Here is a 13,394-nt window from a genome sequence, read left to right as displayed (position 1 = left end):
AAGTACTATTCCGATAGAGGGCGCCCTTATGCAACCGAGTTCCGGAAGTGCCCGATGCTTTGGAGAAAGACAAAGGAGGCTAGGTAATCGTATTCAGCAAACACATTTTGAAAGTACTACATCAGCGAACATGTCGGCTAACAAGTTAAGTTATTTGGATATGACAATTTCCCAACTGAAAGATGAATTGAGGAAGCGCAACGCTAGACTGTCTGGCAGAAAACGAGAGTTGATCACAAGGTAAGTTGGTGTGTATACTCATTGACTGTTATTATAAACAAAGAACGTATCGCGGCCAGACACATTTCTTTGTTATTACCAAATTAAAATTTGCGAAACAATCAGGGGTTCTAGAATATTTTTAAAATTCACTTGCCATAGGGCTAGTGTATTTGAAAATTAACTGGCCATTTTGAAAAATTCTAGTGCCCAATTTTAACTGTTGATAAAAAAAAAAATTGTTACAAACCCAGTAAATTATAATAATTAACTTTTTCATACTGAGATCATGTTTAATCAATATGAAAATTTACACACAGATTTGACTTATTGGACATACTTTATGGTTTGTTTAGAAAAATGCTAATAATTTTCATCAGTTTAGAATAAGTTAAAATTTTAAAATAATTGTTTCCACTAAAACCACCTAAGTTATTAAAAATAATTCATGTTACCGAGATATTACAACTATTAACAGCATTATTTATTTACTTACAAACTCCCCCACCTTGCACTGTACTTATTAGAATAACAAATCTTTGGATTCCAGTGTAAAAAAAAAAAATGGCAGCTAAACAATGAACTTTTGTTTTCCCTATGTTTACACTTTATAACTTTAATAAAGTTATATCAGTAGGTATATATATTGATGTCATGGATGGGTCAAAGATTACTGGTGGCCAACTATTTGTCAGTGAAATATTGCATGTTTTCCCCCCCTTTCTGTGGAATGACTCCTATATATAATTTATTTGTTTGTAGATTGGAGTTTTTAGACAACTGCCAATCTGCTGGGGCACAGGTAGAGCCAGAGTCTGAATTTAGCATGACACTACCACCAAGCAGCTCATACAAGGACCTTCATGGTGGGATGACCCAAAATATACCAAATGTCACTGTTGCCAGACTTAAAGAGTATCTGGACCAGTTCAGCAAAAATCTGGATGAAAAGATCAAAGATTTGTACAAGGAGAGGTAAATAGTTGGCAAGCACTAAAAATGTATTGTATTTATAATGTGAATGTATTTATTATTGAATTATTTATATATTTTTTTTTTTTATTGCTGTTGTGCTTAATTATATATATTGAAAATATTTCGTTTCTTACATTGTTACAAGCATTAAACATTTAGCACTCAATTATAAAATAGTGAAAATGAATGTTGTGCTTATGCATGTGCTCTTATTTGTTATCGTTATGTGGGATTCACCATAGTAACAATACTTGTATGACATACATTTTAGGTTCTTGAGGTGTCTTCGAGTTGCACATGATGAGCAGATGCTGTTTGTGTCCTCGACAGTCTGGGCCGAGATGAGGAAGTCAACTTCCTACAAGGTGGATGTATCCCTCAACTCAGACGGAGTTATCCAAGAGGCTCAGTGCGAGTGTGGGGCGGGACAAGGACCTGCTGCTCACTGCAAGCATGTTGCTACTGTGGTGTTTGCCCTGACCAACTTCTGCCAGACCGGAGAAATATTGACAGAACTCACTTGCACTCAGGTAAATGTTTGAATAATTCATGTATAAACCAGTAAGTGATGTAGCTTCTTATATTCTGAATAATTGGTTGAATCTATGAATTTCTATAGCCCACTATAATTTCACTTATTAATAATTATACATTTTTTTTTTTTTCTGTTCTTTTTTACTCTTTATACTGTGCTTTATTATTTTATACTGTTTTAATAGTGATTATATATCATTCCTAATTGAATTACCTTTCGTGCCCAATTACTGGTACAGCGTCACTAATTAAACCTTTTTAAAATGCATTAACAATTATTCTTTGTTTTATGATTTTAAAAACAATTTCAGGTGCTACAAACATTTCACAAATCAAAAGTATTCAAAGGAAGTCCCTTGAAGTCGTCTCAACTGCAGGCAATTAGAAGTACTAGCAAGGAACCAGCACAACTGGTGTATGACCCAAGGCCCGTACATCTACGGAACAGAATTGAAAGTAGGAGCATTTTTCGAAATGCTTGCCTCAACTTGACAACTGAGCCTGAGGTAATCACTTCGGACCTGCAGAAAATTGCAATGTTATTTTGCATACTAGTTACTAGTAATTAGGCATCATATTCGAACACCCCATAAGTAGGCCCATTTGGCTATTTCTCGCTCAAGCCAGTGCACCAGGACTGGTACATCAAAGGCTGTGGTATGTGCTGTCCTGTCTGTGGCATGGTGCATATAAAAGATCCCTTGCTTCTAATTGAAAAGAGTAGCCCTCTCAATGTGTGATTGTTAACCATATATTTGATGCCATATAACCGTAAATAAAATGTGTCGAGTGCGTCGTTAAATAAAACATTTCCTTCATATTTGAACCAAACTCGTGAATGTTAAGAACACATGTTGTATTAGGATAGTTATTGAAGTTTGCCTTGTTGCACTATCTTCTCCTTCTCTCAAAAAATCCCCATCAGGCACTCTGATTTGCCCAAATTTGACAACTGAGCTTGTGGTTCTAAACAGGAACCTTCTGGTATAATATATTACTATATGAAAACAACTATAATTTGATTATATAACATGGTTTTAATAACACCTGAATATAGTGTGATATGTTACATTAAAAGGGGATAAAATACATGTTCATACATCTCAAATATTTACAAATGTACATTTATAGACTGCATACATTTCCATACATATACAATGTCAGACTAACAATAATGTACATTTTCAGACTAAACCGATGCCAGTCTTACAGCTGTTTGAACCTGCAAACCCGCATGCTTTGGCCCATGATCACGACTATTTGGAACTCTGCCCAGAGGACCAATACTTAAAAGATAACATGGTGTGTATTAGTGCGTAAAATAATTGATTGAGCTAATTCTGGTGTTTTCTTATTATTGTGTGCTTTATTTTACTTTATGCACTAAACAAGCATTGTGCACAGGTACAGTGTTTCATTTTTTGTTTGTTTTTTAAATACTCAACAAAATTAACTACGGGCCAAGTGTTTTATATTTGTTTGCTAGGATCATATTATTTAAGCTAGTTTTGGCCTAAGATTACTATTATATTGGTTACATTTGACATCTGATATATACAAAAATCTTGAATAGTGGGCTTTTTGTGCATTTATGAAAACCAAATGATCATTCAGCTCTAAATTCTAATTTATTACATGTTGATTCATAACGATGCTTGACATTTTGTTCATTCTAAATTGTTTACAGTACTGACATCTTACAATGGAAGAAATATATAATTACAATATTTAAATTTAAAATTCCTAAAATATCTTCTAGCCCACATTTAATTATGTTGAGTATATAATAACTGATATCAATTTTCAGATTAGCGAGATTACTGCACAACAGGCAGATGATGTGGAGAGGTTAACTAGGGGCCAGGGCCAGAGTAAAGCATGGAGAGAGACACGGCTGCTCCACATCACATCTTCAAATTTTGGCACCATCTGCAAAGCAACAGATAGGAGGAATATGGAGAGTTTGGCCAATTCATTGGTGACGAACAGAGACTTAAAAACACAGGCCATATTACATGGGCGGAAATATGAACAGGTGGCTGTTGAAAAGTTTGAATTGAAATGGGGCATGAAAACCGAACAGTGTGGATTATTTATATGTAAAACCCACCCGCACCTGGCTGCTTCTCCAGACAGAATGGTAGATGACAGCACCTTGCTTGAAATCAAATGTCCGTACACATGTAGGAATAAACATATTTCACCCCTCACTGTCCCCTATTTAAAAGAACATGGTGGTAGACTAAAATTGGATGCAAACCATGATTATTACTATCAGATTCAGGGACAGTTATTGTGTACCAACAGAAAAGTTTGCTTGTTTGTGGTATATACCTTTTTTTTGGATATTGTGTTGGTACGGGTGGAGAGAGATGACGAATTCATCAGAATGATGTTGAAGAAACTCCACACTTTTTACACTGTACATTTCCAAACTACATTAATAAAAAAATTCATGTACAGAAACTATTACCATTATACATTTGATTAAATTCATGACACCTCTGTGTATGCATTATACATAATCTGCACTACATTTCTATATACTCAACGTTTCTGACACCCTATAGCCCATATGTATTTTTGTGCTGGGGTGTATTAAACATTGATTCATTCATTCTGGTGTACATTGTATTTTATCACTAAAATTTGGATTGAGTTAACCATGAAATTTATTTTGTCCATAGTTCCATATGTAAATAATTTACTAATGAAGTTTCATTGTTCAAACTGTCAACATGGAACACTTGTTTTGAAAGAATGTTTAAGCATCTTGTGAAACGATGTTACTTCTAAAATTACACAAATAAAAGCACACCTGAATAATTTGTGTGGCCATTGCTGATTCCGTGTTATTCATGGGCTGTTGCAATATTTTATATGTTTTGCAGAGGCCAATGATTCGCTCAATGTGAACACGCTTGCTGGCTATTTTTCTGTCTTTTATAACTGTACCCCCTGACAGTCTATTTTTTTTATGGAAAAAAGTTGGTATATTTATTGTAACCATAGCCCCTTCAAACAAATCTTGTACATTAAAACCTTTATCAGCCATGATGCTGTCTCCAGGATCACACATTTGGGGCAGCGCTGATCTTTCACATATCTGCCTATCACTGACTGATCCCCCATATGCTGGTGATACATAGCTGGTGAGTCCACCAGGAGACATCCCCACTAACACTTTAACAGTATTACGGTTTTTGTATGTAGAGAAAGTAGCCTGCTGCACCACTGGTTCCTTTGGCTTTTTAATTGGGCACTCTGTTCCATCTATAATAATTCTAGTTGAAGGAAATTTTTGTTTAAAATCTGTGGGGGAATGAAAGTGTACCATGTCACCTGATGGCCACCAGTCTAATTCTCCCCACTGGCATGCCATGAAGTTCACCCACGTTACAAAAATATTGGTAACAGAATCTTCTCGAATGTTGAACAATCTACTTAACTCAAAGTTAGTTTTGTGTTGCCGAAGTTTAAGTAAAGTTAGAAAAAACTGATCCTCTACACATAGGGATGGCATGACTGAATGAAAATAGTTCAGTTCGTGAACAGCTGGACCCAGTGTATTTAAAACGAGACAAAATTTCTTATAATTTTCCAGGCCGGTATAAAAATGTATTGCCTTTGAATCTTCTGAAAACCGACTTGCTGCAAAGAATGAAACGGGTTCACTCTGTGTCCCTGTTGTTTCTGTGGTGATTCTGTGGGTCTGTGAAGAGACATCCTGTGGGGTTCCATCTGCATTTAAAAAAAAAACAATAACTAAATTTTCCTTCAATTTTTACTAATAAATTTGGATAGTCTGGCAACTTTGATGAAAATGTTTTTTGGTTATGTTAAAGTAAATGTCAACATTAAATAACTTTCAAGGCAGAACTAAAATTATGACTGCAGATGACTTGTGTATGGTAGTAAAGTTATCTGATTTATTAAATATTATTTTGATAAATAGCCAATACCTTTAGAAGTAACATTACATTGCTCTTTTTTATATTTACATATCAAAGAGTATCAAACTAAAGTAAGTGGTTTTATGCCTGAAATGTATAACTAAAATTTTGCTTAACTTGGATACTAACACTCAAATATCTTGTGTGATAACAAATATGCTTCCTGTACCTGCAACATGGCTTTCTTCTGAAGTGACAGTCTCTTCAGCTCCAAATTCGTTCCATGCAATGTCTCGCTGTTTATCACATTCCACTTCCAATCGTAATCGCTTCTTGCACCTTTCATTTCTCTGTACATTTGCTGGTGATTGTTGCTTGGTCCAGGAAAATAAGTGGGGCACAGCAGTTTTCTTCAGCCTCTTTTGTAGTGGTCCAGTCCCTAAAAAAACAACTTTAAAATTAGTGGTGTTCCAATGATCAAATACAAATCAGAAATTAACTTGTTGGGATTTGGTGATGTCATAATATATACTGATGGAAATAAATAAAGGATCACACAGATACAATACAGGGTAGCAACAAGAAATAATGACTGCATCAAAAATCAATTTATATTGTAAGAAGTTGGATGGAAACATTGTGGTATATCCACTTTTCTTATTACTATTATTTATTAAGTGTTAAATGTTAGGAAGTGGATTTAGGTATAAATTTGGTTCACATTTAAATGTTTTATGTAGATGTATATCGAACAATTTGTATTTTTCGTATGTTTTATGTACATGTATTTTTCCAGCCAATCATTGTTAGTTTTGGCATAAATTAATAAATTGATTGATGAATCCTTCCATTGTCTCTTCTTTTTTTTTCAATTTCAAATAAGAAGTAAAATATGGCCTGCTCTTGTTATTTTGAAGCATGTTAAAACAAAAAAGGGCTACTAAAGGTTAGATTGTTTTGTTTAATGACACCACTAGAGCACATTACATATTTCTGGTCTTCCTGTCATTTGTAGAAACTAACAAATTTTAACTCCCAATAATTTTTTTACATAATAAATGAAACTGTATTAGAAGGTAAAATCTAGTTTTGAGCTACTAGTACAACATACATGGCAACCATAACAGGCTATTGGAAGTTATTTATGGAGAACTAATTTTGTTTCTGCAAACCAAACGTCACGTTTCCGAACATTGTTGTCCGCCATTTTGTTTTTATCGCTCGGCTCAGTTCGGTTTTATTCGGTTGGGTAAATTCCTAGGATGCGTTCGATTGAGTGCTCGCCTGTAAATCGATGCAACAGTTCATGCAAGCACTTTATATAAATTAATCAATTACACTTCAACACTTCATCTTTTCACTAAACATTGAAGACGGGGGTACCGAATTCTTAAAGGTAAATATGACTTTTTGTTAAGCTATGTATGCTAGAGTAAATAAAGTACAGTTCCTTTAGGATAAGGGGAACTGGCCCAAACTTTATCTACATTCTTTCCTCTTTTTATATATATTTTTTTACATTACAAATTCCACTCATTTTAATTACAAATTCCACTGAACCTTTTTATTTTCACTTGCAAATAGAGTTTATTAGAAATTAGCGAGAAAAATTAGGCAGAGTTACATCCCCTAACCGCGTTCCAGTTCCGGCGCGTTCTGCTAACAGCTGGCATGGCCGATGACCACAGTTGTTTGTGAATCTTCAGCTGAGATTTATGCATGCCAGCCCCTGGCATCATAAGTGTCCCCACCTATGCTTTAAAAATAAAGAATAATACAGGTAAAAATTAAGTTGATGAAATTACGTTTTGTTATAATTGACCATGTGTTAAATATAAGAGATGAATCTAGCGAGCTGTCATCCACCCTGATTGTTTTGGTTTTCTTGCATGGAACTTTTGGATTTTTTTTCAAAGCGGCAATCTCGCCTCACATTAATTATCATAATTTCATTTAAACATACAAACACACATACAGTTTTAATTAATTGTGTGTGACAGTGACACAGTTGTAACAGTTAGATAATAGAAACATATGTTTATAGTGAACACATTTTTTCATACTATGGAATTTACTACAAGTTATTTATTTCTGAGCCGCTTGTTTTTAGAATTACATGTACACACAACAATAGTATATTTTTGTTATTTTCAAAACACTTATTTTAATTTTTACGTCAAACCAAATTGTTTTCATTACTAGTAAATTTTTACAGTTTAGCTAAATTTCCAGACCCTATGCTAATTCCGCACTCTACTCTTATTGGGTTTTTTTTTTAATTTCCACACCCTATGCTAATTCCGCACCCTACTTTTAATTGATTTTAGAAAATTTTCCAGACCCTATGTTTATTAGGCACTCGAGAGTATACTTTTATTTTAAAAATAAATATAAATAAATAGATGTAGTAGGTGAAGATGGCAAAATAAATACAAGTATAGAGAATGACTTGATTGGACTCTAAAATTAGATTAAATGAAAAATGAAGACCACACAAATTGATGATAAAAAGAGTATACTCTTTATGCAAGAACTGGATGCATCCGTTGGGGGGGGGGGGGGGGGGGGGGGGGGGGGGGGGGGTCATGAAAGTAGATGGAATTGTGTATTTTATTTACAGTATAATGTTGAAATCTTATCAATGCACATGCTTTAACCATTTTGGTTGCTATTAACGTCGGTTATTGTCGACAAGCAACAGCATTAAACTCAGTCGCATTGTGTATGGGAAGCCATGGCGTTCCATCAGTTTTGTCACGTTTTAGTGCCTCTACCCAGAAGCGGCGTCTGGTCTCTTCTTTTCGAAACTGGTAAAACGATATTTTTTTCTAACATCAAGTTATGGTTTGTGCAGCCAACTGCACAACATGTTTAGGCATCTTGGCCGTTAACTGTTGTAAATGATCGACTGAAATTGACTAAATTCACTATCAAACCATACGTTACTAAGGAGAAGCTTAACCGCGTCACGTGATAAACAATGGCGGATAGGGCCGAGAATAGCAGTCAGTAAAGGTTAGACTATACCAATTCAAATCCATAGGCGACCATGTTAACGTTTGTGTTTAAAAACACTATATATGCAATATATCAAACAAACTATGACCCATAAATATCAGTACTACAACCCCTACCTCAAAGTATTTACTGCAGAAAATGGTACCTTTCATGGCTCATTTTCGGTATAACCAGATGTTTTTACAACACCCCTAGTTTCGCACAAGATTTTAGTACTTTTTTTTACATGTACCCCATACATGTTCCAAAAACAAGCTACTTGACACAGTGGTACTAGATGAATTAAAATTGTATACATTTTTAGCCCAGATGAAACTAATTTTTTTTACAACCAACACACTCACATTTATAACCAATCACAGGACTTGTGGTGTTAACTTCTCTATCAAAAGTCGGTGCACCTCGAACTTCGACCCAGCCAGAAATTAATTGGTATAGTGCTACCTATAGGCCTTCAGCCTCAAGAATCAGCCTCAACAGCTCTCGCGCGGTCCAGCGTGATTTCAAGCAAGGGATCATTCATTGACTGATTGAAGTAGAACTCTTTAGTGTTGAAAAACGCGTTTCCAAGAATTTAAAATTTTCAAAATCAGTATTTGTGATATTTAGAGAATAACTAACGAGCTACGAGGAATTATGAATTATCTGTCCCGAGTGAATGAATGTTGTAAACCCGAGCCTTTGGCGAGGGTTTTACAACATTCATTCACGAGGGACAGATAATTCGTAACTCCTCGTAGCGAGTTGGTTATTCTCTTTATTACCCATTGTCATTTTTAACTGATTTTTAATGTAAAAATTCCTCTGCAGTCTACAACAAAGCCATCAGCCATTACGTGATATAATCTTACGCACATTACATGACGTAATGTAAGTGACGTCATAGCATAACGGCGTTCTTTTTACAGCCAGATGTTTACAGTACAAAATAATACGACTGTATTTGCATTTGAAAATAATTATTTTTATATATTACTAAAGCCGCTGCTTATGAAAATATACCATTTCATGTTTACGAAACAAGTGAGTCCATTTGTTTTTGTAAATCTTTGTATATCGTATAACGTATGTGTAATCTGACTCATGAATGGAAACATTATATGAATGAAAGTGAAGTTCCGGCCATGGCAACCAACCAAACGTCGTGATTTTTAAGCCAGCCAATCAGTGGCTGTAGAAGCAATCTGCACACTGTGCAGAGATCGAAAAAATATTACCCCGTATATTTGAGCCCATAAGGGTAATAATTTTTGATATGGTGGAACAGATTTGCAGGTATTCGTTAAAGCAACTTGAGCAAGCTGACAGATTGAGAAAGGAGAATTAAAGAAAGGGTACAAGTCTTAATCAAGGTAAGAGATTAAACAAATTAACTTTAAAGCTAGTAACTAAATTAGAGCTATGTATGATAGAGGTTTGAGCATGAATTAAAACAATAAAAATAGAGTATGGATGTCATTAATAGCCAGCAGTTTCTCACTGCCTTTTTATTATATTTTTACCAGGTATATATATTTACAAACAAACAATGTTCCCTGACCAAATGTGATATTTTATAATGTAAATTTGAATGTTGCCCGTACATCAAGAATTCGTTTTACCACTGGGCTACATCCTGCCTCCCCAGGAGAACACGTTATATTGGGGATCTTGGATTGGTGTGTGGAATCCCATTTTAAAAATGTCTATATATATATATATATATATAGTAGTCGTTTTCGAGTTGAAAGACGCTATTTTATAGAGTGCTCAACCGTGTGGGAGCCAGATATATCGTTAAAAAGTGTATGTTTTTCTCTACATGACAGGCTTGTTTCGTGAGAGAGTTGAATTATTGCTCTCACTCATCAGATGTAGATTTAATTACACCGTCAACGGAAAGCTGATGACGTAATGGACTCTGTGACGTCGAGGTTACGTCACTATGCAGGTCTATAATAGGTGATGTGGGGTATGCGCACAGAAGGTATTTGCGTCTGTGTCCGACATCTGATACGAGTCATTCTTGGAGTTTAGTGTGCCGTGTTTCAGGTTTATACATTATGAACAGTTTTTTTTCCTTCAGGCAGAGGTCATTACATCTTTTTGCTCGCTGGAGAGTATGATTTTTGCTTTGGATAAAATTTTTCCACTTAATTGTGTATGGGGTGAATCTATCCTTCAGTGTCCAATGTACTGACTTAGCGCTGTTTGCGTTCTTCTGTGTTTGCGTTTTGAAAACTGCTCGTTGTGCGCAGTAATAATCTCGTCTCTAAATGTGTTGTTCTCGGTCAAACCAACGGTATGTTTTCTTCTTGCTTGTTGTTATCGAGTGTATTAACGGTAGCTTGAATATATTACTCTTTCTGCAAGCATTTGCCCTCAAGTGGACATTCAGCTCTTTCGTCTACAGTTTGCATTCTCTGGGGGGAACGGCGTCTTTGTCTCTGTGTTGTTGAAGTAGAGTTTTGTTATGCGCTGAAATTATTTCCCCCCAACATTAGGCATGCAGCTATAGCTAATTTTAACGGTGTTTCGATTTATATAATTTGTGGAGAGGGGTTGCTTTTTGGGAAAGCACTCATCGAGTAATCTGAGGAACTGGTGACCTAACGTTGGTTTTTCACGTTGGAGCTATATGGTGGGTTGTACCAGGTGATGTTTTCTATTGCGGTTTGTTTCTGCGTCGCCTTTTGTTTCCTGCTGTTTGGGGTGTATTTGAGGTTATAGTTTATATCCGCTCTGAGTAAGGCTTCCTTATATGGGCGTTTTCGCTTCTTCAAAGATGCACTCATTCGAAGATATCTATCAGAAAGCCTTTTATTTATTGTTTTTTGGTATACTGCGGATGATATTTGGAGGGGTGGTTGCTCTTGTTGTGGATGTATAAAGGTGTGTTGTTTTGGTTTCATATAGGGTTTGACACTGGAGCTATTTTCAAACACCCCCAACAGCAAAAACAACAGACGCAGAAACAACCGCAATAGAAACATCACCTGGTACAACCCACCCTATAGCTCCAAACGTGAAAACCCACCGTAAGGTCACAGTCTCAGAGTTTCCCAGATTACTCGATGAGTGCTTTCCCAAAAGCACCCCTCTCCACAAAATTATAAATCGAAACACCGTTAAAATTAGCTAAGCTGCATGCCTAATGTTGGGAAAATAATTTCAGCGCATAACAAAACTCTACTTCAACAAACACAGAGACCAAGACGCCGTTTCCCCCAGAGATGCAACTGTAGACGAAGAGCTGAATGTCCACTTGAGGGCAAATGCTTGCAGAAAAAGGAGTAATATATCAAGCACCGTTAATACACTCGATACAAAACAAGCAAGAAACCTACGTTGGTTTGACCGAGAACAACATTTAAGACGAGATATACTGCGCACACGAGCAGTTTTTCAAACGCAACACAGAAGAACGCAACAGCGCTAAGTCAGTACATTTGGACACTGAAGGATAGATTCACCCCATACACCATTAAGTGGAAAATTGTTTTATCCAAAGCAAAATCATACTCTCCAGCGAGCAAAAGAGTAACCTCTGCCTGCAGGTGAAAAACTGTTCATAATTTATAACACTGCAACCAGCACACTAAACTCCCAAGAATGAACTCGTATCACATGTCGACACAGACGCAAATACCTTCTGTGCGCATACCACACATCACTATTATAGACCTGCATAGTGGACGTAACCTCGACGTCACAGAGTCCATTACGTCATCAGCTTTCCGTTTGACGGTGTAATTAAAATCTACATCTTGATGAGTGAGGCAATAATTCAACTCTCTCACGAAAACAAGCCTTCATGTAGAGAAAAACATACACTTTTTAATCGAATAATATATATCTATATATATATATATATATATATTATATATATATATATATATATATATAGATATAGTAAAACTTGTGGTTAGTTTTGAAGTATTGCCACTATAAGTCTTAGTATTTATTGACTGAAAAATAAATGATATCAAATTTGAAATATCTCATCATGTTTTTTCTTACAGTGGGGTCCCCGGAGAGATCTTTGACTTATGGGATATCTTACAAATTCAGCTTTTTTTTTTTTGTTGTCAAAGACTAAATTTTTGAAGATACACAGAACATTTTATGCTTACAGAGTTGAACTTTTTCCTGAATGGACTGTGGTTTCAACCATTACTGGAGTGATCACTAAACAATTTATATATATTGATATAGATCTATATGTGTAGGTTTTTTTTTGGTGTGGTTTTGTTTTTTAGCGTTGGTTTGGTTTTGACTGTAGTAGTTCTGTGTATGAGTAGTGTGTTTGAGTTGGGGGGGGTGAGTTTGTAGTTTGATTTGTTTTACAAGATCTTATATTTTGATTGAATCTTGTGTGATATCCTTTGTGTGTGTGTTTGTGTAGCTGTGGCTCTATGTGTGTGTGGCTGTGTGTAGATTTATTTGTTACCTCATGCTATTTGTAGATGACTTCTGAATGTTATGTCAAATGTTAGTCCGTTTGAGTTCATTTTGTGCTATTTCCAGTATAAACCCCGAGTGATACCCCATAAGCATTGACCAAATGAATGATATCCGATTTTTTTTTTGAACAGGTGATGGGATAGGTTTTAGCATCGTAAGATGATGTGTTTCACCATGACTTTATGGCAAATGCTTGAATGAATTGTTGTATGGAAATATGAGAGGACCAATATGATCCTTTTATGGAGCATTAAAAAAAAAATTTTAATATCGATTACCTCGGCCTCCTGCCTAGGTCAATTAAGAATAAAA

At 35.5% G+C, this 13,394-nt stretch overlaps 2 protein-coding genes across 4 annotated transcripts in view; one reads left to right on the top strand and one right to left on the bottom strand.

Moving 5' to 3' along the window:
• Positions 1-13,394, bottom strand: part of LOC121381696 — a 119,449-nt gene that overhangs the window by 50,253 nt on the left and 55,802 nt on the right. The window lies entirely within an intron of this gene.
• Positions 31-6,465, top strand: LOC121381032. Of its 3 annotated transcripts, none has more exons than XM_041510116.1 (5): positions 31-240; positions 982-1,194; positions 1,466-1,724; positions 2,040-2,234; positions 2,917-3,678. In XM_041510116.1, the coding sequence occupies exons 1-5, from the start codon at positions 131-133 to the stop codon at positions 3,046-3,048; spliced, it is 909 nt and encodes a 302-aa protein (XP_041366050.1). In that variant the 5' UTR covers positions 31-130; the 3' UTR covers positions 3,049-3,678. The 3 variants fall into 3 exon arrangements, with proteins under 3 accessions (XP_041366050.1, XP_041366048.1, XP_041366049.1); XM_041510114.1 differs by having other exon boundaries at positions 41-240; positions 3,536-6,465; XM_041510115.1 differs by lacking the exon at positions 31-240 and having other exon boundaries at positions 856-1,194; positions 3,536-6,465.

Source organism: Gigantopelta aegis, chromosome 9, assembly GCF_016097555.1.
Source record: "Gigantopelta aegis isolate Gae_Host chromosome 9, Gae_host_genome, whole genome shotgun sequence".
In the NCBI taxonomy this organism is placed as follows: domain Eukaryota; kingdom Metazoa; phylum Mollusca; class Gastropoda; order Neomphalida; family Peltospiridae; genus Gigantopelta; species Gigantopelta aegis.
This window is presented reverse-complemented; position numbering and strand designations above follow the sequence as displayed.

Bases quoted from the DNA above. Each gene is read 5' to 3' on its own strand.
- LOC121381032 (XM_041510115.1), top strand. From the start codon at position 869: ATGTCATGGATGGGTCAAAGATTACTGGTGGCCAACTATTTGTCAGTG. The intron at 1,195-1,465 runs GTAAATAGTTGG...CATACATTTTAG, and splicing joins AAAGATTTGTACAAGGAGAG to GTTCTTGAGGTGTCTTCGAG. The intron at 2,235-3,535 runs GTAATCACTTCG...ATCAATTTTCAG, and splicing joins ACTTGACAACTGAGCCTGAG to ATTAGCGAGATTACTGCACA.